The 27,079-nt window shown below is 42.4% G+C and overlaps 2 protein-coding genes and 1 pseudogene across 14 annotated transcripts in view; all 3 read left to right on the top strand.

Annotated features, from left to right (window-relative positions):
- The window catches only part of PARD3 (par-3 family cell polarity regulator), a 683,059-nt gene that overhangs the window by 364,288 nt on the left and 291,692 nt on the right, over positions 1-27,079 (top strand). For all 13 annotated transcript variants that reach the window (XM_075922689.2, XM_075922683.2, XM_075922685.2 and 10 more), the window contains 2 exons: positions 21,183-21,274; positions 25,840-25,923. In XM_075922689.2, coding sequence (XP_075778804.2) covers positions 21,183-21,274; positions 25,840-25,923 — 176 coding nt within the window. The remainder of the gene's footprint in view (positions 1-21,182; positions 21,275-25,839; positions 25,924-27,079) is intronic.
- On the top strand, positions 9,080-10,546 carry LOC149525449 (uncharacterized; annotated as a pseudogene).
- Positions 13,358-14,661, top strand: LOC149525448 (uncharacterized). Its single transcript, XM_089776769.1, has one exon. The coding sequence runs from the start codon at positions 13,364-13,366 to the stop codon at positions 14,564-14,566; it is 1,203 nt and encodes a 400-aa protein (XP_089632895.1). The 5' UTR covers positions 13,358-13,363; the 3' UTR covers positions 14,567-14,661.

The raw sequence follows: 27,079 nt of genomic DNA, 5'->3' as shown, positions 1-27,079 counted from the left end.
CTGACCTGTCTGTTTCCCCTTGATGCCAAATGAAATGTAACAAATTCATAGTAAGAATGGCTATGAATCTCTGAATAAACTGGATTTTTAAAATTCTTCTGTCTTTTGGTATTGGAGTTGGAGTTAGTAGGGAAAAAAAATAGAATCCCATCTGTTATACTTAACTCTGCATTCTCCCCCCTCAGAGAAGAAACTTAAGATCCACACCAACTTCAAACTACCCATAATTATTAGGTACCTTTACACTACTGGAACATATATGTTGTGATTTAAATCCAATTTTCAAAAGCAAAATATTGCATTTGGTTTCTGATGACATCACTAAACAGTGCTGTGCAGAGATGGAAAAAATGTCCAGTCCTGAATTTTTATATTAAAATGCCTGAGTTAGTAAGATGATTTTCAAAGTGACAGAGAGCAAAACAAAATGCTTTTAGCTTACTTCTGTGTTGACACTTACATCTGGTACTCAAGGGGATCAAACTGAACCAAAGCCAGTTAAAACCTTGCCAAGTGATACAGATCTGCAAATCAGGCAACAAGGGACTACTTCAGATTAAAATAAAAAAGGATAAAAGAGTTATGAGACCTATTTGAAATTTGTCTAATGACAATTCAGGTTCCCAAATAAGGAATGCTCTTTTGTATTCAAAAAATGAGTTCACGAATAAGGAAAAATGTAGTCATAGTCCTTGAAAAGTTGAGATTTATAATAAACATACAGTAAATGTTAACAGTGAAAGTGTGAAGTGATTTATGACAATTTTTCTCCCTCTTTGTTTCTGTATCAAGAGAAGACTGTAACTCATACATAATACATCTCTACAGAAATCTTTCAGATCTCTACTCATACATGAAGGCATGTACATTAAGGATGTTAAAATGTGATTAATTGACCAGTCGATAGGCACTTCTGCATTCTTCCTTTGAAACGTACAAGAGCCCCTATTGGGGCTCTTGTACATTTCAAAGGAGGAATGCGAAACTCCGTGTACAGCCCGGGGCAAGCGGCATGTCCCGCTGACTCCGGGCTGCATGCGGGTGCCTGCTATGAATTGCACAAGAGTCCCCAGCAGGGTCTCTTGTGCATTGCAAAGGCATGGAGCCCGGGGTCAGGTGGGGAGTCCCCAGCTGATCCTGGACTCCATGCTACACTGCATGCAGCTAGGACCCTGGAGTCAGCTGGGAGTTTCCAGCTGATCCTGGGCTCCACAGCTGCCCCTTTGAAAGGCATACAGGTGGCATTTTAAAGGGGCAGCTGCTATGCGGTGCTGCCACTTTGAACTACCCTTTCCCCCCTACCCTTTCCCCCCTTTGCTGCCTCTATGTTATAGAGGCAGCAAAGGGGGGGGGGGAGATATCAACTAGTCAAAATATTATCCAATAAACAAATGCTTATCGGATCATGGACTAGTCTTTTACATCCTTAGTGTACATTTGTTTTTATGTAGGGTGAAAATGTGTCCCAATTCCATACATTCTGTGTCACTTTTTCTGCTTTTAAATATCACAGAGGACTGGATGACCATTTTTATTACAGTAGTAATGGACTTTGTCAGATTGAAGCAAAAATATTAAAAATTCTGTTGTTCTACATAAGTTACAAGAAGGTGAACTCAAAGTGGTCTATTTATAGGAGAACTAATGGACATGCCTAACTTGACCTACTTTCTCTGTGAAGTACAGTACTTAGAAAAAGCAGAAGCACTCTACTAGTACATATACTGGCTTTTAATACGGTTTATTTTCTTCCTTAAAAATGTTGTTAAAGCTGCTATTACCCCCTTTTGAATGTTTTTGTTTTTGCTTTTTGGACACACCATCCCTTCTAGTAGTGATTATAATGAATCGTTTGTTTTTCTTATGTATTAATGTGACAAAACCTTTGCAACTAGTTATTTTAATATAAAGACTTTGCTATGTTGCCTGTAATGAAGTTCAAGCTTAGTTGAACATCAAGTTAACTAACACATTTAGGAATCTCATTTTGAGAAGTTCTGCCATCAAAATCAAATATATGTTTTCCTCAAAAAGTTCTCCAATATTAGAGAGTGAGTAGGTACGGTGCCAGCTTATGGCTCTGATAAAATGCATTATCTTTAATAGGAACTGTATTTGTTTTTAACACCTTTGTGCAAAGAACGGATCTAAACTATTTAGGTGATCTTACTTTTAAATACATGGTTTGATCTAGAAGTCTAAAATGAATGCAGTTAAATTGTTCAGCAGTATGTCTTACTGAAATATTCTGCCAGCTATCATGTTAAGACATTTTCAATCTAGTGTGAACACTGTGGTTTAAACTTCCACATGAGTCATTGGGAACTTGTCATCTAATTACTGGACTGAAGAGGAGCTTGAATTCTGATTCATTGTGAGACAAACAAAAACTGAGTGATCTTGAAGTAAGTTAAATGACCTCCTTGTGTCTCTGTTACCCTATTGAAAAAACTAAGCATAATATATATAAAATCAGGTTTGGTATTTGAGCTAAACCTTCTTAGGTAAATGAAAGATCATACTGTAACTGGAACCTTGTTATTGGTAATGTTCACCACTAACTCCATTTTAAAAATTCTGTCCCATGTTTTCATAAGAGCAAAAATATAGCTTATATATAACTTTTTGTCTGTCTTAAAAGTTGACCCTGATATTTATTTTACACGGACAGATTTGATAGATTCCATATGTTAGTCTACACATTATAAACCAAGAATGTGCAATGGCAGAAGTTACATCAGGGTAATAAGTCCTGAGCTCAAGGCTGAAGTTTTATTTTTAATTTATTTAAAGAGCACAATCCACTGTTTGTGGAATTTTACATAAAAATAGTAAGTTTATAAAAAGCTTCAGCAATATAACTAATATGAGATAAACCCATTTTATTTTCAAGTGACTGATCAATTTAATGGAATATTAAGTATTTCTACATAGTCTACTATGCACACCACAATATAAATACTTGTTTGAATAATAAAACTGAATTGATAGTAATTCTATATTGATCAGATTTCTGAGTGTGCATTTTAGATACCATGAAAATTGCTGTGAGTTTTTTATGCTGCATTTTATATGTTTGAAATATTTAGCCCAATAAAGTTTCGTACTTTCCTAGTAAATGCCATTTTTCTTATTCCTTTATCTGTCATCTCATCATTTTTCAGAAAATCTACTGTAGTGGACTTACCAATAGGTGTCACTACCAGCACTGAAATGTGCATATACGAATAAATGTAAACCCTGAGAAGAGATTTCTTACCATTTTACTTGGTTATGGTTATGGATTGTTCTCCAAGTGAGTTATTGACATCAAATAATTATTATAGCTAATTTTCTTGATGTTTTGTATCCCAAAATGATTTTGCATTATTTTCAGTAAAAGAGCTAAAAAGTAAATCAGCTATCCAGAATGCTATCCAATGGTCGAAGAAGAAACACTTCAGATACAGGCTGAGGCATTTTTTGGCAATATATACTTTAATAAACAGTATTTTGCCAGTATCGTTGCTCCCAGAGGTATCTTCTGCTTCAAGTCCAAGTATCTCAAATCCCATTGAAAACCTGGATAAATAAGATGATTCCCAATATACTAATATTAAATCAGAGCCAGATAGTTTAATTTTGCCCGGGTCACATGACAAGTCAATGGTGGAGCTGGAAAGAGACCCCAGGTTTCCTAACTCCTCAGTTCCATGTTGTAATAACTGAGCAATATTTATTTATTTAGATATATAGAAGAGACCGTTTTATTGGCTGATTCGAAAGATAGTCGGATAATGTTAGTGGAAATTATGTATAAATATGATATAGAATATGGTTCACACTTTGAATTTGGACAAAACAAATTCTGTGGTGGTATGGTAGGAACTGAAAACATGCAAGTTATCGGTAAATGACATGGTTGTTTAGCAAGTGAGAAATTAATGATATTTAGGAAGCTTCATTACAGTAGAATTGGATACTCAAGTCAGCAATGCCATAGAAGAAGTGAGAGAGATTCTGGATGAATAAATGTCTGATGACGAGTGCCACCAAACCTTAAGACTAAGTTCCAACTCTTAAAAATTTAATTTAGTATGGGTTAAATTATGTCTGTGGCACATACATTTAAATAATCAATAATAAAGAAACAACAATTTGATGGCAGTAGAGCAGAAAAGGGAAAAAGGAAGATGTCGGACACATGACTTGGATTTATCAAATGCACTAATAATCCACACTGATTATTAGAGGATTGTACTGAATGGGCTACCTTTGTAATGGAAATGCCACGTAAAAAATGAGCCCTGAATGTATAGTGGAGTATGAGGCCCATAATTTCTAACACTGTTTGTATTACGATCTTACAAATTATTAGTCATCTTAATGTTGCTGAACCTATTGCGATTCCACTGGTCCAATTTTATAAACAGTTTTGGAGTGACCCTAGAATGATCCTTCAAATAGGGTTGTAAAATCCCGTTTAGTTAGTTAACTGGTTAAATGTTATGTTTAATCAGTTAACCAATTAAATTGGATTAGGCTGGGCTTGCATGGTCCTTCTGCAGTGGCCTGCTGTGAATGGGAGCTGCTCCAACCGGGCTGGAGTGCCCCCTGTTCATGTCAGTAAAGGTGATACTTACTGGTTAACCTACATCCCTACTTTCAAATATGCCTCACACCTGAACTGGCAGGAGCCTCTGTAAGAGTGAGATTGTGTTTCATATTTCTTATTCATTTAGTTCTTGTCTTCTTTATGAATAATCCTGGTTTATATAATCACTAAGGGTCAGATTTTAACCATAGTACCTTTCACAATGAATAGTCAAATTGAAGTCAGTGGACTACCAATGACATAAAGCTGCTATTCAGAGTGTGAGAAGGGAATCATAATTTGGCCCTTATATTGCCGCAACGATTCACATTTATTTATATTTTATAAGTAACATTGCTTTGGAAAGCAGTGAAGGACCTCCATATTAATCTTCCTATTATTTCTATCATTAGCTCATTCCACTGTAGATTTAATTAGTATATTGGAGCTGTATGGTGTCTCTTCTTTTGCAGTCTTTTCTCTTCACTTATGGGCAAAGACTACTGGAAAGTCTATTAAGTGTCCGCTTCTTTTGAAGAAAACACTTCAGGTCAATGTGACTCTAAGGCTTACTGTGTTTCTTGTTGTAGCTCTTTGCAATCTGTCACTTTAAGGTCAGTGTTAAAGCCACACATCTATTAGAGATATGTCAGCAACAAAAGCTAGTCTTAGATAGGTTCTGCGAAGTAGGATCCACAAGGCAACTCTACGGAGCTGATTGCATGAATTTACTATGCAATAGCATTTGGTGAAAGTATCGTACAGTCTGATCACATTCAGTGTGTCTATTCTGCAAGGTCTGTTAACAGGCTGAGAAGTCCAGCTGTTTTTAGTTACTTGGGACATCTCCAAGTTGCTTGTCATATATTCCACGTTGTGCATATGTAGGGGTTTTTTTTTTGTGTTATAGGTAGTTAAAAGGAAGGTTTTATTCCTGGCACAACAGCTTGTTCTTTTGGTGCAGGTTTTTATGAGTTGATTTTCATCTTACTAAGGATGTGCTGCATTTTCTGGTTTTCATTAAGTTTCTCACTGTCGTGAACATCATCTCACTTGACTAGTGTGTTCTTCACCTATGTATGTATGAAACACTCACAGCTAAGAGAATGAGAAATTACCAGTAAATTTGTCCTTTGAAAGGATTATACTGAATACATCCCAGCTATTGCTCTTTCCTTTAAGAACTTTCTCTTGTCCTGAAGTGAAAGGATAAATCTCATAGCCAACAAAAAACTCAAACCTGTCCATAACTATTTTTTCAATAGTTCACCATAAAAATAAAGATTCTTCTAATTTTTTCATGATAAAGCTCTTTTTATAACATGTCTGAATTTAAAGTACCACACTGTGTACAGGCAGTCCCCGGGTTACATGGATCCGACTTACATCGGATCCCTACTTACAAACGGGGTGAGGCAACCCCGCACTAGCTGCTTCCCCCCAGCAGACCAGGGAGACGCGAAGCTAGCGCCCCCCTCAGCAGACCAGGGAGACGTGGAGCGGCTTTTCTCAGCAGACACCTCATCTTGAGAATAAAGGACTGAGGGAAGTGAGGTGTGGGAGAATAAAACTGAGCTCTGGAGAAATGTTTGGCTAGAGTTTCCCCTACAATATGTACCAGTTCCGACTTACATACAAATTCAACTTAAGAACAAACCTACAGTCACTATCTTGTACGTAACCTGGGGACTGCCTGTACTTCCATTTCCAAATGAGGAGTGTGGTAGACTGATCAGTTAATAACTCTGAGGTTCTGCTGTACCAAAAGTTCACGTTTGGCAGGTTCCACCAGATATTTTCTTCTATAGTAATTTGATTTTGTGGCTGTTCTGCTACTTAGGATAAAGGATTGCCTTTCAGAAAAAAACATGTTTGTAAATTTATTTATTTATTTATTTTTGGATCTCTAATTACACAATGTGGCAAGAAGAGATCAAGAACCACTACCCCAAAGCAAGTACAGTACTGTGATTAAACTTAAATAAAGAGAGAGCAGCATTTTTCTTCTGTCTCATAAAGTCTCAAAGATGTATGAAGTCAATGGTACAGGTGTAAACCTTTGAAAGAATAATTATAACATTTTGATCAGAGTTATGAACCACCTCCGTTCCCAAGGTGCTCATTTCTTTCAGGTTCTGCTGTGCTTCCAATTTCTGGTCTTGTCCCTTAAACTCTATGTTAAAATGGAAATATGAAAAGTTTAAAAGAAATTTAGTGAGGATTTTAGAGCTATATATTAAAATCCTCTTCCTCAGTGGCTGCTTCCTCAGGTGGGGTAGCCAATATATACCTGAGAAATACTTACTGGAATAGTGCCACTGAAGTCAGTATGCTTAATGTGTGAATGAGGGAACATAAAGATTGCAGATTAAGTCCACAGGGATTACCACTGACATGTCAGAAATTGTGACCTTCAGGATTCAGGAGTTCTAGTACTGTATATATGATCAGAGGACAAATAAAAGTGTAGATTGAGAGGAAGTCTGGTCTTCTGCCTGGAGCTTTCATGCATGCAGAGATTTCATACCTGCTGCAACAGCCCTTTTTAGGGCGCAATTTATTTCCCACTGTGGAGGTGATGAGTAGAAACTGAAATTAATAAAGGCAATAGATGAACAAAAATGATGACTATTGACTTTTGTTTTCTTTGTTTGATGGTGGAAATGTATGAGGTTTTAATTTAAAGTCTGTCTGGTTTCTTATTTTCTGCCTGTCAGCAATGGCTGGTATGGATTACAGAAAGCACCTTTTTAATTGAGAGAATTAATATTTTTTGTTTTATTTCTGTATTTACTCAAGAGCATTTTTCATGCCATCTTTGTAACCATTCACTTTTGATTGAAGATTGCTTGTATCTGGAGATCCACAGTTAATCAAGAAGTGAGAACACTAGCTCGAAAGCCTGATGCTAGGGTTCTTGTGCTACTTAAGATACTAGAAACAAATCTGTTAAGAGCTGTTTCTTACTAAACCTTATCATAAAGAGAAAGAAACTACTTCATGTTGCAGGGGTTCAAACAAATACTTATAAAAACACTGCTGCCGGGAATTTAATAGCCAGTACAGTATATGTCTCCTGTTATAAGCAAAATAATCATTGCACAATAGAACAAAATAGGAGAAGAAAGAATAGAGTAGTAGATTTATTTTAATAATGGAAACACAATGTTTACTTTATGTTTACCAGCTGAAATAAAATTTGTTTCTATGCAGTATTTTAAGAACTATTTTTAATGACAGTCTGTTCTCCTCTGTTTTGAAATCTGTTAGTAGATTATTTCACCTTCTGTTAAAAACCCTGATGTGTAATACTCATGTTTCATATCATTTATACTACAGTAGTTCATTTCACTGTATTAAGGATTACAGGAACTGATGCCATAAAAATAAGCTTGGTTTCTCATTTAAATATGTGGAAACCAATATATTGAAAAAGGTTATTTTTAGATATGCTCCTGGTGGACACTTGCATCATCCATTAATATTATGGTTATTGGTACTATCTTATATGTGAGACTGCACCCTTCATCCCAGGAACCCAAGGCTGAAGCTAGACTTTGTCTATAATAACAGCTCCCTCATGCCCTTTGCCCATGCACTGGAACTATGAGCAAGGAGCCTCTGTCTCCTATGTACTCAATATGTAGTATACAGAAGAAACATTAAAGAACATCAAGTGCACTCAAAAGTTAGAAAATGCCAGAGTTAAGTTTTCTTGTGTGTCCTTAATTCAGCATTCTTGAGCATATAAATGAGGATGCAGTCTTTAATTATATTATGACTAGGGCTATTGATTAATCACAGTTAATGTGATTGACTCAAAACATTAATAATGATTAATCCCAGTTTTAATTGCACTGTTTAACAAAAGTATGCCCATTTAAATTTATTCAATTTTGTGGATGTTCTTCTATACTTTCAAAGATTTTTAGTTTCAGTTACAACATAGACTATAAAGTGTAATTTTTCAATTCACTTTTGTACGAGTACTGTAATGTAATCTCTTTATTGTGAAAGTGCAATTTACAAAGGTAGGTTACATAACTGTTTTGGTTACGTAACTCCACTCAAAACCATGTGAAACTTTAGTACCTACAAGTCCACTCAGTCCTACTGTTTGTTCAGCCAATCGCTAAGGCAGACAAGTTCTTCTTCGAGTGCTTGCTCATGTCCATTCTGATTTGGTGTACGCGCGCCGCGTGCACGGATTCCGGAGCTTTTTTCCCTTAGCAGTATCCATAGGGCCAGCAGGGAGCCCCCTGGAGTGGCGCCAGTATACCAGTGCATATATACCCCTGCTGGCCCTCCCACCCCTCAGTTCCTTCTTATCGCCCGTGACGGTAGCTGGAGCGTGCTTCAGGCTATTGCCTATCTCTTAGCAGCTTATCTCTTATTCGTTGTATTATAGTTCGCAGTTGAAGTTTCTTATCTAGTTAAGTAGTTGTTAAGTACTGTAAATAGTTATTTAGATAAGGGAGCAGTGGAACCCTCCCACGAGGGGAGGGCATGCCAGGGCCCCAAGGCTTCAAACCCTGTGCCTCCTGCTCCAAGCCTATGCCCTGCGGAGACCCTCATTCTGACTGCCTTAAGTGTCTGGGTGAGGCTCATCAAGCTGAAAGCTGCTCTATCTGCAAGAGCTTTAAACCCAGGACTAAGAAGGAGAGGGACTTCTGACTGAAACTCCTGCTAATGGAGTCGGCACTGCAGCCTCAGGGTGAGGAGTGGCCTCACTCCGCCCGCAGCGCACCGACGGCAGCACCGTCGGCCAGCAGGGCACCGAGGTGCAGATCACCGTCACCGGTGCCGAGGGCCTCCAAGAGCTCGAGGGGTCGCTCGGCAGAGAGGAGTCCCCAGAAGGTGCGCCCTAAGGAGGGGCACCTTTCTTCTAAGTCCTCTAGGAAGAGGCGCAGCCCGGACAAGGGCAAGAGCCCTGGGCAAACAGTGGGGCTAGGAGAGGTCCGTCAGCCTTCCACCCCAGAGACTTTTGAGGCAGCCCAGGACCTCATCCACATGGCGGTGGATGAAGGGGAGGGCCCGGTACCGCAGGAGCGGACCGCGCCGGCACAGGCCTCAAGTGCCCCCCAGCAGGACAGGGCGGGGCCGTGGGACCCTCTGGGCGACGGCCAGGCCTCGGCCCAGCAGCAGGAGTTTCCCCCGGTGCCGGGGAGAACACTGGCACCGGAGCCGGGACGAACACCAACCCCGGGCCCGCTCCGCACGGCACCGGCAGCGACTCCGGGAGCGTGTGGGCTCGCTACGCCGACGGCACCGGCACCGGTGCAGGGTCCGGTGCCGCAGATGGCTCCCTGGGCGGTGCAGGGCCCTGCACCGTATTACACGCCGCCTGCGGTGCCGCAACAGGCGCCCCGCACGGCACCGACGCTGTTGCCGCTCCCGGCACCGATCCCTGCTTACTCCTTGGGAGCACAGCAGCAGAGCGCGGCACTGATGCACGTGACGGCACCAGAGGGGTACGCACCGGTCTATCAGATGCACCCGGGCGCGGTACCGCCGCAGCAAAGGCCTCCACTCATGCCACCACCGGCTCCGCGTGTGGTGCACAGGGGCAAGCCATCGGCCATGGCAGACCAACGTAGGGTGCAGTCTTCATCAGCGCCTCACTGGTCGGCATCAGAGTACTCTTCGGAGTCGGAGGCTGAGTCAGTGGTTTCGACCGGGCCATCATATAGGTCGCGGCCTCGCCATAGGTCCCGCTCGTCGGTCAGATCATCTCACCGGGATCCGATGGTCCAGCAGCAGTCGCAGGGGCAACCCCAGTGGGCTTTCTGGACGCCCTGGGCATACCATCAGGCCCAGGGGCCTCCCCCTTTGGGGCCGGCAGCGGGATCATCTCGAAGAACTAGCACCCCATCTGCCACCCCCTTGACAGCCCCCCCGCCTGGAAGTGGCTCGCCCATGGCTTCGGGGCCGAGACCCCCGGTTATTGGTCAGGGGCAACCGGGGCACAGTTGACCGAGGAGGCAATCCCCTCAAGGGACTTCTCGTCGTCCTCGCCAGACGAGGCCCTGACTGACCCCGCACCTCAGCCCCCGTCCATGGACTCCAGGGCGCACCAGGAGCTGCTCCGGAGGCTGGCGGTCAACCTTGCGGTCCAGCACGAGGAGGTTCACGAGGACTTAGATCCGATGGTGGACATCATAGCGGCAGCGGGCCCTGGTCGGGTGGTGCTCCCACTGAATAAAACGGTGGACAGGCTGTCTAAAACCCTGTGGCAGACGCCGGCCTCTATTGCGCCGACCCAGAAGGGGGTCGAGAGACCGTACTATGTACCCCAGGAGGGGCATGAGTATCTGTTTACCCACCCGGCTCCGGGATCCATAGTGGTTCAGGCCGCTGGGCAGAAGGAGCGTCAAGGGCCTCCAGGCCCCACTCCGAAGGCAAAGGAGCCTAGGAGATTGGACCTGCTTGGCCAGAAGGCCTATGCCACAGGGGGCCTCCAGCTACGTATAGCTAACCAGCAACTGATGCTGGGGCGTTATGCTTTTAATATGTGGGCGTCCAAGCAAAAATTTGCCAGCCAGCTTCCTCCCGAATCCCGCCAGGAGTTAGGGGCCTTGACGGAAGAGGGACAAGCAGTGGCGCGTACCTCTCTCCAGGCGGCCTTGGACGCAGCTTATTCGGCAGCCCGCACCATGGCCACAGGGGTGGTGATGAGGCGTAGTGCCTGGCTGCAGGTGTCTGGCATCCCACCCGAGGTGCAGACTACTATCCAGGACCTGCCCTTTGAGGGGCCGGCCTTATTTTCAGAGCAGACTGATTCCAAGCTGCATAGCCTGAAAGACTCAAGGGCAACCCTGAAGTCGCTAGGGATACATACCCCGGCGCCTCAGAGGCGCTCTTTACAAGCTAGACCCTACCTTAGAAGGGGGCAGAACAACGACAGGGGTCGCAGGAAAGGCCGCAACAATGGCCGCCCTGACCTTTTCAGGGGCAGGCGTAGGGGGCCTTGGTCAGACTCAGAGAGAAGATCAGGGCCGTCCCCCGGTCACCAAGCTAAGCCCTCATTTTGAAGGTACGCCAGAGAGCAGAGTAACAGTAGCGCCTATCTGTCCGCCCTTTGGGGACCGTCTTTCCCTATTTTTCCAGGGATGGTTAAAGATCACGTCGGACTGTTGGGTCCTAGACCTGGTGAAGCAGGGATATACTATCCCCTTCCTTTCTTACCCTGCCTCCCATCCCCCAGCCTCGTCCCTTTTCAGGGACCCCTCTCACGAGACGCTCCTTTGGCAGGAGGTGTCCAACCTGTTGATGCTAGGGGCCATAGAAAGGGTACCTCCAAACATAAGGGGAAAGGGTTTCTACTCCCGCTACTTCCTGGTACCCAAGGCGAAAGGGGGTATGCGTCCCATACTAGACCTCCGAAACCTGAACACCTTTATAAGGAAGACAAAGTTCAGGATGGTGACGCTAGCCCGCATCATCCCATCGCTCAGAAAGGGGGACTGGTATGCTGCTCTCGATTTAAAAGATGCGTACTTCCACATTTCAATTTTTCCGAGTCACAGGAAATTCCTCCGGTTCACGGTGGGGCAGGATCACTTTCAGTTTACGGTCCTCCCCTTTGGACTGTGTACGGCCCCGAGGGTCTTTACCAAATGTATGACCGTGGTAGCCGCGTTCCTGAGGCGGCACAGGGTCCAAGTGTTCCCATATCTGGCGACTGGCTCATAAAGGGCAAGTCTCTAGAACAGGTACTGGACCATGTCTCGAGGGCGAGAGCTCTGTTCGAGGGCCTCGGCCTCCTCATAAACGAGGCCAAATCACTGCTGGAGCCCATGCAAGTCATAGACTTTGTGGGGGCCCATCTGGACTCACCTATGGGCAAGGCGTCCCTACCGAGAGACAGATTTTCGACCATTCAGTCGCTGGTAGTGGGGCTGCAGGAGTTCCCGACTACGATGGCGAGGACCTGCATGAGGCTGCTAGGCCACATGGCGGCGGGCACTTACATGGTCCAACATGCCAGGCTACGCATGCGCCCGTTGCAGGGGTGGCTCAAGGTAGCGCACAACCCCCTGAGGTCGCCGCTGGATGTGGTGGTAACTATCCCCCAGGACATCTTGCGCTCGCTGGACTGGTGGAAGGATGAGAGCACGGTGTGTGCGGGGGTCCAATTCACCAAGCCGTCCCCGTCGGTGCAGCTGGTCACGGACGCCTCGGACGTGGGATGGGGAACTCACCTGGGCAACCTCAGGATACAAGGTATGTGGCGGCAGAGGAGGCTTGCCTCCATATAAATATCAAGGAGCTGCGGGCGGTCAGGTTGGCCTGCAGGGCGTTCCTTCCCCACTTACAGAACAGAGTGGTGGCGGTGCTGACAGACAACACTACGGCCATGTTCTATATCAACAAACAGGGTGGGGCGCGTTCCTCTCCCCTGTGCCGGGAAGCCCTAGAGCTATGGGAACTGTGTATAGCCCACAGCATTTCTCTGAAGGCATCTCACCTCCCAGGAACTAGGAACGGGCTGGCAGACAGGCGTTCAATCCGGGCGCACGAGTGCACGAGTGGGTGCTAAGGGGGGATGTACTTCACGAGGTCCTCCAGAGGTGGGGGTTTCCCCGCCTGGACCTGTTCGCAACTCCGAGCAACGCCAAGTGCGGGGAGTTCTGTTCGTACATGGGGCACGGGCAGGCTCTCTAGGGGAGATGCGCTGCGGGTCAGCTGGCCCAGGGGCCTACTCTATGCCTTCCCCCCGTTCCCTCTGATCCACGACACACTCCTCAGAGTGCAGAGATTCAGGGCTCAGGCCATCCTGATAGCGCCAGTATGGCCTCGACAGTACTGGTTCACCACCTTGCTGGATCTGACTGTGGAGGGCCCGCTCAGGCTACCCCTAGTGCCAGATCTAATCACTCAGAGCTGCAAGGCCGGGGTGGCACTCCACCCGAGCCTTCCATCTCTCCACCTAGCAGCGTGGCTCCTCAGTGGCTCTCAGTGATGGAGCGAGCCTGCTCTAGAGATGTCCAGGAGGTCCTCTTGGAAAGTAGGAAGCCGCCCACTAGAGCTCTTTACGAGGCTAAGTGGAGGAGGTTTACTTCCTCGCTGGGGGGCAGGACGCTCGCTCCAGGTGAAGGGGCGGTTCCGACTGTCCTGGAATTCCTTCTCCACCTGAGGAAACAGGGCCTGGCCACAGCCTCCCTAAGGGTGTACCTGGCGGCCATTGCGGCCTTCCACACCGGGGGGGGGGGGGGGGCGCAAAGGTCTATCTTTGCCAACCCCTTGGTTAAAAGGTTTCTAAAGGGAGTCGACAGGTTGATGCCATATGAGAGGCCTCCGGTACCGGCGTGGGACCTTAACCTGGTCCTGACTGCCCTTATGAAGCCCCCATTCGAGCCCCTAGCTTCATGCTCCCTGACACATCTATCTTATAAGGTAGCTTTCCTTGTGGCCATTACCTCTGCCAGGCGGGTGTCTGAGCTTAAGGCTCTCACCTCAGAACCACCTTACACGGTGTTTTTTAAAGACAAAGTGAGGTTACGTCCACACCCGGGATTTCTTCCCAAGGTGGTCTCACACTTCCACATGTCCCAGGATATTTACCTGCCAGTGTTTTACCCTAAGCCACACGCGTCGCCCAGGGAACAGGCTCTGCATTGCCTGGACATTAGGAGGGCGTTGGCTTTTTATATAGATAGGACACGAGAGTTTCATAAGTCAAATCAACTGTTTATTTCAGTGGCAGAAAGGATGTATGGTCAGCCAGTCTCGATGCAGCGTATATCCTCGTGGATTACTTCCTGTATTCGACTGTGCTACGAGGGCGCGGGTAAACCACCGCCGCGCATAACAGCACATTCCACTAGAGCCCAGGCTACGTCGGCGGCGTTCCTGGCCTGCGTGCCGATCTTGGAGATCTGCAGGGCAGCAACCTGGTCGTCAGTGCACACCTTTGCAGAGCATTATGCAATCACGCAGCTGGCCAGGGAGGATGCTGCTGTCGGGACGGCAGTTCTGTGTTCTGCAGAATAATAAAATAAGGTTAGTCACCTTCCGACCCCGCCTCCGGAGGGGGGACACGGCTAGGGACTCACCTAATTAGAATGGACATGAGCAAGCACTCGAAGAAGAAGAAGAGGTTACTTACCTCGTAACTGTAGTTCTTCGAGATGTGTTGCTCATGTCCATTCTGCATCCCATCCACCTACCCGTGTTGGAAGGAGCCGGCAAGAAGGAACTGAGGGGTGGGAGGGCCAGCAGGGGTATATATGCACCAGTATTCCGGCGCCACTCCTGGGGGCTCCCTGATGGCCCTATGGATACCGCTATGGGAAAAATGCTCCGGAATCCGTGCACGCGGCGCGCGTACACCAAATCAGAATGGACATGAGCAACACATCTCAAAGAACTACAGTTACGAGGTAAGTAACCTCTTCTTTGTTTATATGTGTGGGAGATCATGCTGCCCACTTCTTATTTACAGTGCCACCTGAAAGTGAGAACAGGTATTCCAATGGTACTGTTATAGCCGGAATTGCAAGGTATTTACATATCAGATATGCTAAACTATTTGTATGCCCTTTTATGCTTTGGCCACCATTCCACAGGACATGCTTCTATGTTGATTACACTTGTTTAAAAAAAAGTATTAATTTAAAATTGACTGAATGCTTTGGAGGAGATTTGTATGACTCCTGCTCTGTTTTACTTGTATTCCACTGTATATTTTAATCTCAGATGATGACCCAGATCATGTTGTTCATTTAAAGAATACTTTCACAGTGACTTTGACAGAATTTGAAGAAGGTTCCAATGTGAGATTTCTAAAAATAGTTACAGCACTTCACCTACGGTTTAAGAATCTGAAGTGCCACCCAAAATCTGAGAGGGATGAACTGTGGAACATGCTTCAGAAGCCTTAAAAGAATAACACTTTGATCTGAAAATTATACAACCTTAACCACCAAAAAAATCTCCGTGGCATCTAACTCCAGAGGATGAAAATGAAAATATATTGGTCTGCACTGCTTTTGGATGTTATTGAACAAAACCCGTCGTCAGCATTGACAGATCCTCTGGAATGGTGGTTAAAGTTTGAAGGGACATATGAATGAATCTTTATTGCATCTGACGTAAATATCTTGCAACTCTGGCTACTACAATGCTATGAGAATGCCTGATCTCACTTTCTGGTGGTGGTGTAAACAAGAAGCAGGCAGCATTATCTCCTGCAAATGTAAAGCAACTTGATTATCTGAATGACTGGCCAAACAAGAAGTAGAACTGAGTGTAGGCTCTAAAGTTTTACATTATTTTATTTTTGAATGCAGTTATTTTTGTACATATTTCTACATTTGTAGGTTCAGCTTTCATGATAAAGTGATTTCACTACACTACCTGTATGGGCTTAATTGAAAAAAAGACCCATTTCTTTTGTTTTTACAATGCAAATATTTGTAATAAAAATAAAATGAACACTGTACACTTTGTATTCTATGTTGTAATTGAAGTCCATATATTTTGAAATGTAGAGACTATCAATATATTTAATAAATGGTATTCCATTATTGTTTAACAGCAAGATTAATCACAATTAATCTTTTTAATTGCTTGTTACCCCAATCATACCGTTTTTTTCATAGGACCTCTGCCTCATTCAGTGCACAGGAAGGGTGGCACTCACTTAATGAGCAGCTATTCAATCATTTTCCCACTTTGTTCAATCTGTGGCCTCATGCCTTATCTACTGTACACTATTCAAACCCTGCTCTGAAGAAAGAATTATTAATTTTCTCATGGGTTTTTCTGTGACACCCACCAGTATAGCGCCTGAGTGCTTCAAAACATTAACTAATTTGTTTTCACAATGTACGTGGCCAGGGTGCCCAGCTTTCAGCGGGAAAGTCTGGTTGAAAAGGAAACCTGACGATGTTTGGTCACCATAAGCAATGAAGGTGGGGACGGCCAGCCCTTATTCAGCCAGGGCTGTGTCCTACTAGTGTTAGGTGGTTGGGGAGAAGGGCCTGAGGAGCAGGGGTTGAGCCTCAGTGGGAAGAGGAGAAAAGTAGAGGATGTTCTGGCACTCCAAACAGATTGTCCAGTTTTTAATTATGGCGAAGTTAGTAAAACCCCATCCCAATGAAATATAGGGACAGGGGCAGATGACCGTTTTGCGGGGCCCCGGGCAGCATAATTCCACGGCCTCCCCCCCTTGCCACAGCGCATGCGCAGCAGCACCATGGCGCATGTGCGGGGCTTTCTGAAGCACGGGGCCCGGGGCGGCCGCCCCGTTCGCCCTGCCCTATATCCGCCCCTGTATAGGAAAGTGGTGGTATTTTCATTTCACACATTGGTAGCTGAGGCACAGAAATATTGAGATTAAAAAGTACTCTCCACTTTTGGTGCTCAGAGATGCCCAGGACCTGATTTTTCAGAGTGAGCTTTATATCATAGTTTATGTGCTTGAAGTACTGCCCCCACTGCTTTCAGATGAAGCTGAGAGGGGCTCAACATTTCTGCCTCTTAGACCCCAGGTTTAAGTGATTCGATGAAAATCAGATGGCAGGGATAGAATATACGTCTTCAGGAGAGCTTTGAACACTTAAGTGTAAGACTGTCCTTTTTTTGTTTTGCCATCCCTTGTTCATTACCCTCTTACCAGCTTGTGAGCAAATGAAGCAGGAATCCTGTAGACCAGACCTGGGCAAAATATGACTTTAAGAGGCAGTGGGGAGCCCCAGGCAGGCTCCCCTGGTTGCCCTGCAACCCTTTGCGCCGGTGTAGAAACACGGTTACAGGCCTCCGTTTCTATTTCAAAACTGGAAGGGAAGGGGGAAGTTTCAGGAGCCATACAATTCTTTCCTCCCCTTCCCTCCCCCCCTCCCCCAGCAGCACAATCCATGGGAGCTGCTTGTTGGAATAATAGGGAGTCAAGAAGAACTACGCCCCCTCTCCTTGGTTCAGTTATTCAGTGAAGCACATGGTCAGGCAAGCGGGCTGGCTGGCTGGGAAAAGTTTTAAGGTCTGCAACCCTTAGCTCTGCAGGCAGAAGTGCTATGCTTCCATATTTAGGGGCTTGATTCATGAGTGCAGATATATAAAAGTGCTTTGAAAGCATCTGCTGTTGCACACACATGCACAAGCTTGTTAACTGATTTGACACGATTAAGAGTAAGTGCACATTATGTATCTGAAAGCAAGGTATAGTATTTTAGGTTGTCCAGTTTAAATCTGGGTCATAAATTTTTTTAAAAATTAGCTGGGTCACAAAAGTAATTAATGTGATTGCAAAAAGTTTTTACCATATTGATTCTAAATTTCTTTGAAATGCTTATTCTTTTATGCAGCATATATGTGATCTATGTATAATATTTTACCAGATGTACTAAACAGAATGTTTGTCATGCACTTTGTACAAACATGCTTCAAAGAGAGTGTCAAAAGTCGTGTTTCTGTAACTTTCTTGACCCACAAAATTTAATGCATGTTCTCCATAGTTTGCCTCAGTAAGAGCACATACAGGTGGATTTTGCCTTTGACGAAGAAAACTACTTTCCAAATAAAGAAATAATTGCTTGATGCAGAGATTTTCACAGCTATCTACTTTCCTTAGTAAATCAGAATTTCAAGTTACATGCCTCTGCAGGTGTCCAATTTACTCTACATTTGGTTCCACGTAAATCAAAATCTGTGTTATATTGGAAGGAAAAGAGTTCCTGATTACTGCAGTATTAAAGATTTTTTTAAAGGATGCATCTGTTGATTATGGCATTGTGGCAGCAGTAATGTAGCTAGCATTGAGAATATACTTTTTGAGCACCTATCTTCAGATAACTTTTTGATTTAAAAAAGAATCCAAATATTCTACTCACCACGAGTTGTCCAAATTCTATTTATTTTTTTGTTTATGTGCTTGGATAACTGGAAAACTGTTGTTTCACATGTACAAACTTATCTTGTACATAATATTCAGTAAGGAATATCCCCTTTCTATCTGTGAAGTAGAAGTGAGAATAGGAATTAAAGTGTTCAAAGATATTTGTTGTGCATATTAAGCATATCATCTTTCATTGTTGATTATGAAAGTTACAGAGAACCATAAATGTTGATGGTTGTTTACAAATCAGATAGAGTGTCTAGACAACTTTTATTTTAATATCCCCAATTCTACAAACATTGAAGCATGTATATTGCTATATCCTTCTGAAAAGTCCCAGTGGTTATACCAGGAGTCCTCTTGTGAGTTCAGTTATGTGTGGGCTTCAGTTTGGTGGATTGAGAAATGAATAAAAAACAACAGATGATCTGACAAACCACAAGGAAAGGCAGTAAGAGAGGTTAAAATTGATAATTATTACTACATCACATACCATTATTTCTATTTTGGTCAGTGATGTTCCCTTACTTTCTGGGTTGTTAGACTATTGGTTGATAATTATATCACACACATATTTACAAACTTGCACAGTTCCAGATATGTATAAGTATCACCTACGGCCACACAAAGTGAAATAAAAGCAGTTGATTGATAGTGGGTATGACTCCACATACTTGTGCAGAGTGAAATTCCAAGTGATGATTCCTACTGTAACTGACTTTGCTGCATCATAGACATGTATAAGACATTAATTTTAACACCATATGCTATGATGCGATATATGCAAAACCAAGGAGGGAAGATACTGTTTATATGAGAAACAAAGCTACATGTCCTGGTTTTGGGTTTTTTTTTTTTTTTGCATGTTTAAAGCAACTCTGCATTAAACAACGTATACTTTTTGGTACACCACCAGTAATTGTTTATGCTGTCTATGATATTTAAGTATTATTTGCAATTGTAAAAAGTTTTATCATATTCTGATGCACAGTTTTAAGACCAATAAATCTGAACATAGATAAAATTTGTTACTGCATTTCTGTGATTTACGTCGTGGTTGTCCTTTACAATTGGTTTATAAACACCTTTTTTTTGTATAGAAAATATCCGTTTTGGAGTTCTTGTTTACATTCATAAGGCAGTTGTAGGCAGGTTCAAGATGCTGCTTAACCTTTGAAATGTATTACTTGCCTGGTGCTTAAGAGAGATAGATGACTAAGAAGTGCATATTAGAGCCTCTCAAAACACGGGATCATCAATCTTCAAGAAGCTTGGCTGCAAGCGGTGCCCTGCTATCCAGGATGCACACAGCATATCTACGACTCAGGGAAGCTCAGTGCATCCAGCCTCTGATTTTTGCAGACTCTCAGAGGAAATGTCAATTAGACATTACCAAATGCCTCTCCCTTGCTTTAATATCTCTTCAATAATTTAATATATTGTCTGACTCTGTGTGCTGAACTCATAACCCATCACTTACCATTTTGCAGATTGATTTCTCTGCCAGTGGAATCTAAATCGGTGTTTTGAGCCATACTGATTACAACACAATATTTTTGTTTGATCACATGGGTAATTAAAAATATAAATATCTATTGAATAACATAGTTCTAAAAATGCTTTTCCTTCTCTAATCTTAATGGAAGCCCATTAATTAGATTGGTCTAAATTTGGAAGTACTTTATTCCCAATTCTGACATTAAAAATTATAGGCACGGTGAATAATATATATGTATTTTTAATTTGCAGTTCCGGAAAGTAAAATCAATCAATTAACATTAGAGCTTTTTTCGTTCTTTGAAGCCATAAATATCTCTCAATTCTGTTAATGAAGTTCTGCGGTAAACAATATATAAAATTCTCTGTACTTTGCTATATGAGAGATGCTGGCTTTAGTAATTCCATTATTTCAGTAATTGAAACACACTTGCAAAATATCTCTCAGTAATTTAATCAATAAGAGCCAGATCCTGCAGAACGTTACTCAAGAAAAGAATCTATACTGACTTCCACGGGGCTGCATATGTACATACGGGTTTTGTAAGACTAGGAATGAAAAACTGCACTGATTGAAACCTCATTTAGTTTACTGAAATCACATAAGGCATTGGCCAAACATTTGGCTGTAAATATTTTAGAAGGAGTCTGTCAAATTAAATCATTTCTGTGATGTTATTTTACCTACGTTTATTACATGTTACATCTTACATTGCTACAAATCTGAAAGAGATTTTATATATATGTTCATTTCCTCAGTTTGGTCATTTAGTGCATTTGACAGCATTTTGAGGATATTCATTTTTTTCTCTTTCCTCTGTATAATTAGTAAGTTTCCCCTTATATTTACTGAAGCTTTTCAGAAAACAACTTTGGAGAGAATAACTTGGTAAAGAAACTCAGTAGTACCTGATATAACATTAAACTTAATCTTTTTAAATTAAATAGCTTTCAAGTTGAATGTCTCTTTATTTAAGTCAGTCCTTCAGTAAGCTGATTAATGACAGGACTAAATTCATTAATTAATAAATTGTGCCTTACCGTGGATTTTCTTCCATGTCATTTCATACTTATTCTTAAACTCTAGTAGTGTGTCATGATAACATTTCTCTAGATATGTTACAGAAAAGCCTATAATAAAACAAAGTAATTTATAACTGTGTTTGTAATGTTAGACAAGACTATAAGTCATTGAAGGATATGCTATCATCTTGGATAGAGTAATCCTAATTAAGAAAATGGAATATTAAAGGATAATATCTTTGTTATTTACAGGATGAAGATGGGACGGAGGAGGACAATAGCAGAGTTGAACCAGTTGGACACGCAGACAGTGGTTTGGAGAGCACAACTAATTTTTCCTTAGAGTAAGTTGCTGATACATTTGCCTCATTTGTAAACAGTAAGATTTATAGTAAAGAGCTCTTACTACCACAAGATTAGTTATGTCAGTAAAAACACAAAGCCTGTAATATGCATTTATTTTGATTGCAACTCTGTGTAAAACAGAGTGGGGTTTTTTGCCCTTTGCACCTTGGATATCTTTTTATCCCAATTATTAAAGAGGCTTCACAAGTAATTCAGCAGCAGAGATATGGAGGTGTCGCTATAATATGATTTGTGGGTGATTTATTCTGTCTGCACTGAAGATGCTAACCCTACGACATTTTAAGGTTTGGCGGTTATATTGTGGGAAGGAATGGACCCAAAGGGCTTTCCCAAAATATTGGTAGGTGAGAGCTGAGGCACTACAGATCTTTATTTCTTCCACAAAGGGAAGGAGGAATTTTGCAGAGGTGGACTACACAGCCAAAACAAAATTACGTTAGTGATATCAGATAAGCCTAACCTGAAACTTACCCTGACTCTAGGAAAGATTCAGTGACTGAAGGTTTAATGCTGAAACATGAAATCAAGGAAGTTGTTCTCTTTCTGTTTAATTGCAAAACTCTGACTCAGACGTGGCTGCGATACTGGTTGAGAAATGGTCCATTATACTTTGAGTATTTTAAAATTCATCCTTTTGTCTGTAGAGCTTCTGATTGTTATGGGGATTAAAAATTGACTGTTAAGTTCCTCTTGGCCCTCAAAATTGACAAATGGAAGCAAAATGTGTCCTTTAGAACAGCAAGACATACAACAACCAATAATGAGCTGGGGAGCAAAAGGCACTTCTGACAACACTTTCTAGGCTTCATTGAATTTAGTTGACCCTTAAAAGACCTTGTGCACAGCTCATGTGCAGTGGAAATCAAACAATGTTATGACACATGACACTTGGGACAGAAAATAATACTAAAAGTTATAATGCTGTTAAGTAAATCTGTGTTTACCATCATCTGGAGAATTGATCAGTTCATGGTCATCCTACCTCAAAGGAGCTGTAGTGGTAATAGAAGTACAATGAAAATGAACTTAGGCATGGAGACATTTCCAGGGAATAAATTGGAAAAATGGGTGTGGATTAGAAAAGGGGACATGAGAGAGAGGTGGATGCATTTATCCTTTCTCATTATATAAGAAAAAGGTAGAATCAGTTAAATCAAAAGGTGGTAAATTCAAATCAGATAAAGGAAAACTTTTCATGCAATACATAATTATCCTCTAGAATTCATTGTCATGTGAGATCATAGAGAGACAAATTTAGGATGATTTTAAAAAATGTGATATTTATATAGATTATGAGGACACTTGCATATAATTTATGTAGAATTTTTTCTTATAAAAGTAGAAGGATATAGAGAAAATGATAGCTGACAGATGTAGGCAGGGCCATTGATGTGGAGAGGGGGAGGGACAAGGTGGCAGTTTCCCTGGGGTCTGGCAATTTAAAAGGTCTCAGAGCTCCAGGCTGCTACCATGGTAGCAGCAGTACCCAGAGACCTGCATGACATGGTCTTGGTGGTGTTGAGTGCTGCCTGGAGGAGGCATGGCATGGTCTGAGCAATGCTGAGGGTTGCCGACCCATTCTAGCCCTGCCCCTTCTGCCCAAGGTAGCCCCCCCCCCCCACTACACATTTTGCCCACCAAAGTATGTTGCCAGCCCTGGATGCAGGGGAAAAATTTTCCTCTGAATGATGTGGTACTGGCCAATATCAGGCACAATATTTAGGATTAAATACTATCATTTCGTGTGGCAGTATGGGTCTGATCCAGTGCCTGTTGAAATCGATGGAAAGGCCCCTCGTGTCATCCATAGGCCATTGCATCTGGCCATAAGTGCCTGTCCTGACTGTAGGTAAAATCTTTTTTGTCCTACTAGAGATGTCAGTGGTTAATGAGTAAACATCATTGTTACAGGGTGATGTGTTCCAGCTACCGATTAACTTGTGTCCCGGCTGCCAGTGGTGGGCTGGGCCTGACCTGGCCAGAGCAGCCCATTCTGCTGCAGGGAGCAAGCGCTCCTGCCCAAGTGAGCTGGAGTGGTCCCCTGCCCGCTCTGTTTAAGCAGTTAACAGGTTAAAAATAATGTTTAACCGGTTAACTGATTAAGCAAGGTTTCATATTCCTAGTACTTATGCAGGAGGCAAGCCAACTATCAAATGTAATGTACAGTAAAACTCCAATAGTCCGGCATCCAATTGTATGGCACTCCCAATAGTCCGGCATCAAAATGGCAAGAGCCTAGTGAGTGAACTTCGGCAAAAACGAGTCACAACGCAGCAGCAGCAGCTGAACCGAGCAAAAAGGGTAAAAAAGGGTTAAAAAAATAAAACATTAATGTATATTGTATCCAGTATGTACAATAAAAAGGGTTAAAACACTTTATATACAGTATATACTGGATACAGTATATATATAACCAACTTATAGTACCTCCTGATAGTCCGGCATGTCTGATAATCTGGCACCACCTACGTCCCAAAGGTTCTGGATTATCAGAAGTCTACTGTATATTGGTATGAGAGGCCAGCAAAAGCTACAAGCTCAGATTTGGATTCAGAACTTTTGTTCTTAAGGTTTTGAAGTGTTCATTTTTGTGGTCCTGTCTCAGTCCATCTGTGTTTTGTAATCTTTTATGGCTTTTGGCTCCCAAGCCAATCTGTCCAAAATGTGTGGGTGTTCTGAAATAAAAAGATTTACTTCTGGCTTTTCTTGAGCTTTTTGTCCTTTTGTCTTACCAAAGCAAGAAGTAAAACTCAGAATCAATTCTGCATGACTGCCATATGGCATGTTACATTTATTATTCCAAAAAGACAGAAATATAGATCTATAAGTACACATAACAAACAGAAATAATAGAATCTCCGAGTTATGAACACCTCAGGAATGGAGGTTGTCTGTAACAGAGCAAAATGTTTTGGTTGTTCTTTCTAAAGTTTTACAACTAGGGATGTTAACAAGTAGTTGAGTGTACAAGCCTAGTCTTATCTCTTAATCTTCTTGACTACTCACATTGCTCCTCTCTTCCCCACCCTGCTGTCTTTGTATCTCAAAAGCCGGCATTAGATCCGTGATGCTGCCTCCCTCCGCAGCTGCCTCTATCAGAGAAAGACGTCTCTGCCCGTGGCAGGCCCAGGCTCACCATGGGCAGAGGCTGCTTTGTGGCAGCAGCTCCTGTATGCAGGGGGGTGAGAGCTTCCTGTGGATAGAGGCTGGCTCTGTCTAAGGGGAGTTCAGACCCCCCACCAATAGGAGCTTTTGCCAGAGCAATGTCTGTCCTCGGCAGGCTCAGGCTCACTGTAGATAGAGGCTGCACCATGGGAAGGGGAGTAGCCTCTGTCCACAGGGGTTTTGGACCTCCTTAAAACAGGGTTTGCTGCTCTCTGCGCAGTTGCCTCTGTATCAAAGGTAGCAGCATGGAGCAGTAGGCAACTGTTCTGCACCAGGAGTTGTTTTTTTAAACAGGCTCCCCTTTGCAGACCAGCTCCCGCCTGGCACCTGCACTGCTGCCTCTGTTATTCCGTAGTGCACGGCTGCTGGTCCCACCCCTGGAGACTACAGAACGTTCGAGTAACCGATAAAAATTAATGCAGTTACTTGACTATTCTGTTACCTGCTATCTAGCATCCCTATTTACAACTGAAAATTGACTTTGAAATGTTGCTAAGCAGAATAAAAATTCTGCTTTAAATCATCTTAAATTAAGTGAAACAAGCACTGAAATTTTCCTTACTTTGTTGTCTTTTTTTAAAGGTTTCCATATTTTTTTAGTAGTTTAGTAATGTAATGTATTTGATTTTTCTTTGCTTTCATCTCAGCTGCTGTTTTCTTTCTTCTGGTTTCAAATGAGGTGTATGATTGGTCAGTTCATAATTCTGACATTCTACTGTATACAAATTGTAGGAAAACAAGCTATCAAATGGTGTTAGGGATTTCCCCAAATGGAGGTCTAACCATTTAAAACTTAAACAGCCCTCTTTTAAAAGTTAATACATTATCTTAAATAAACATTAAACGATAGAGCAAGCTTTTATTAAATAGCTGAAGGAAGTATAATAGGGTCAGTTTTAAGTTTTGAGAAAAGTGGGTTGTGCCATATTTGACTCACAAATTGAAATAGAAATAAAAAACCCTAAGTTTGAACCCTTCACTTTCTTGAAGACAAGACAGCTTAAATTTAACAAAAAGCCCCAAAGCAAACTGTGTCATTGTGCTGTATATAATTCTTGTAGCTGATTAAGGTTACCAAAAGGGATAGTTCCTTTTTCATTTGAGTTGTTATTAATGGAATTGTTTTTGATGATTGATCTCCTTTCATGCCCTCAGACTAATATTCAGGTATGTAGTCTTTCAGCATTGCTTTCATCATTCATCGCTTAAGTTTTGGAATATCTTTAGAGAGAGAGTATGTGTGTGTGTGTGTGTGTGTGTGTCTGTCTGTCTGTGTGTCTCTCTCTCTCTCTCTCTCTCTCTCTCTCTCTCTCTCTCTCTGTTTTTTGGTTCATTTACGGTACATGTTCATGCTCCCTCATTCGTCATTGTCTCACAGTGATATGGTGAAACTCGTAGAAGTCTCCAATGATGGCGGGCCTTTGGGAATCCATGTAGTGCCTTTCAGTGCCCGAGGCGGAAGGTAATGTATTGTATAAGATTTTAATTGAATCATAACTTGCTGTGTTTTATCTTGGTTATGCTTACTCTTGTGTAGGTGCCTTTAGGTTCTATTTGAAATAACAAGATTTTTTTCAAGAGGAAGTTTTACTGGCTTAAAATAATTGAAATATTCTGCTACCCTTACTCACTCAGTACACTGCAGTATGAAAGCAGTACATAAGGGAAGTACATAAAGCAAGAAAGATGGCAAAACCTGCACCTTTATAATAAAAATTGTATTGTGGTCTGATGGAAACTTGAATGGCAAAGATATGAATTATTTCCTTCAGACTCTCCTCAAAATATTTTGCCCCTTTAATTCAGTATAATATTTATGTATGTTTCCCCTCTTGTCTGGTTAGTCATTTATCAAAGTAACTTTCTAAACCAGAGAATGCTGCATCTACCTGCATTTTATAAGCAAGATTGAAGGGAAAAGAATTGCAGTGTAATAATATAATATTAAATTGTGTCCACTGTGCTGAAAAGAGAACAAGAAAAGCAAATAGCATGGGGTTTTTAGTTGTTGGAGATTGTTGTGTAGAATACATTCCTAACTTAAACTTTTGTACATGACAAATGGCAAGAATTCCTGAAGTCTTAAGTTTCAAAAAAAAGAATGCAATGCAGGTGTTTTACATTAAAGTAACTCAAGATTTCGTTAGTCAATAGAACGTTCCATTTATAGCATTTGCTTTACTGAAGTATAATTTTAGTACAGGTTGACTCTTGCTAGTCTGGCACACACTCATCCAGCAACATCTGTGGTCTGGTAAGTTAGCTGGATGTCCACTTACCATGGCTGTGGCCAAATTTACAGTGGTCCCATAAAGTTTGCTTATAGCCACCAGTTGTGGCTATCAATGTTCTGTGATGTTACTTAGCTTTACCCCTAAATGTCTTCTAAGAGCTCAGTAAGCAGTGGAAGTGTCGGTAATGCTACTAGGTGACATTAACCTCCCATGGCCTGACAAATTCTCTGGTTCGACACTTGATAGGTCTCAAACTAAAGAGATTCAGCCTGTATTTAGGATCCTTAATTGAAACATCAGAGTATTCTTAGGAAAATTTCATTGCTTTTGTACTAATTATTATTTACTGGGGGGGAGGGAGGTTAAAGCTTGTGGGTATACTAA

Source organism: Pelodiscus sinensis, chromosome 2 (assembly GCF_052426305.1).
Source record: "Pelodiscus sinensis isolate ZL-2025 chromosome 2, ASM5242630v1, whole genome shotgun sequence".
Classification (NCBI taxonomy): Eukaryota; Metazoa; Chordata; order Testudines; family Trionychidae; genus Pelodiscus; species Pelodiscus sinensis.
Note: the sequence above shows the minus strand (reverse complement) of the source record. Positions and strands in the feature narration are given on the sequence as shown.

Bases quoted from the DNA above. Each gene is read 5' to 3' on its own strand.
- LOC149525448 (XM_089776769.1), top strand. From the start codon at position 13,364: ATGGCCTCGACAGTACTGGTTCACCACCTTGCTGGATCTGACTGTGGA.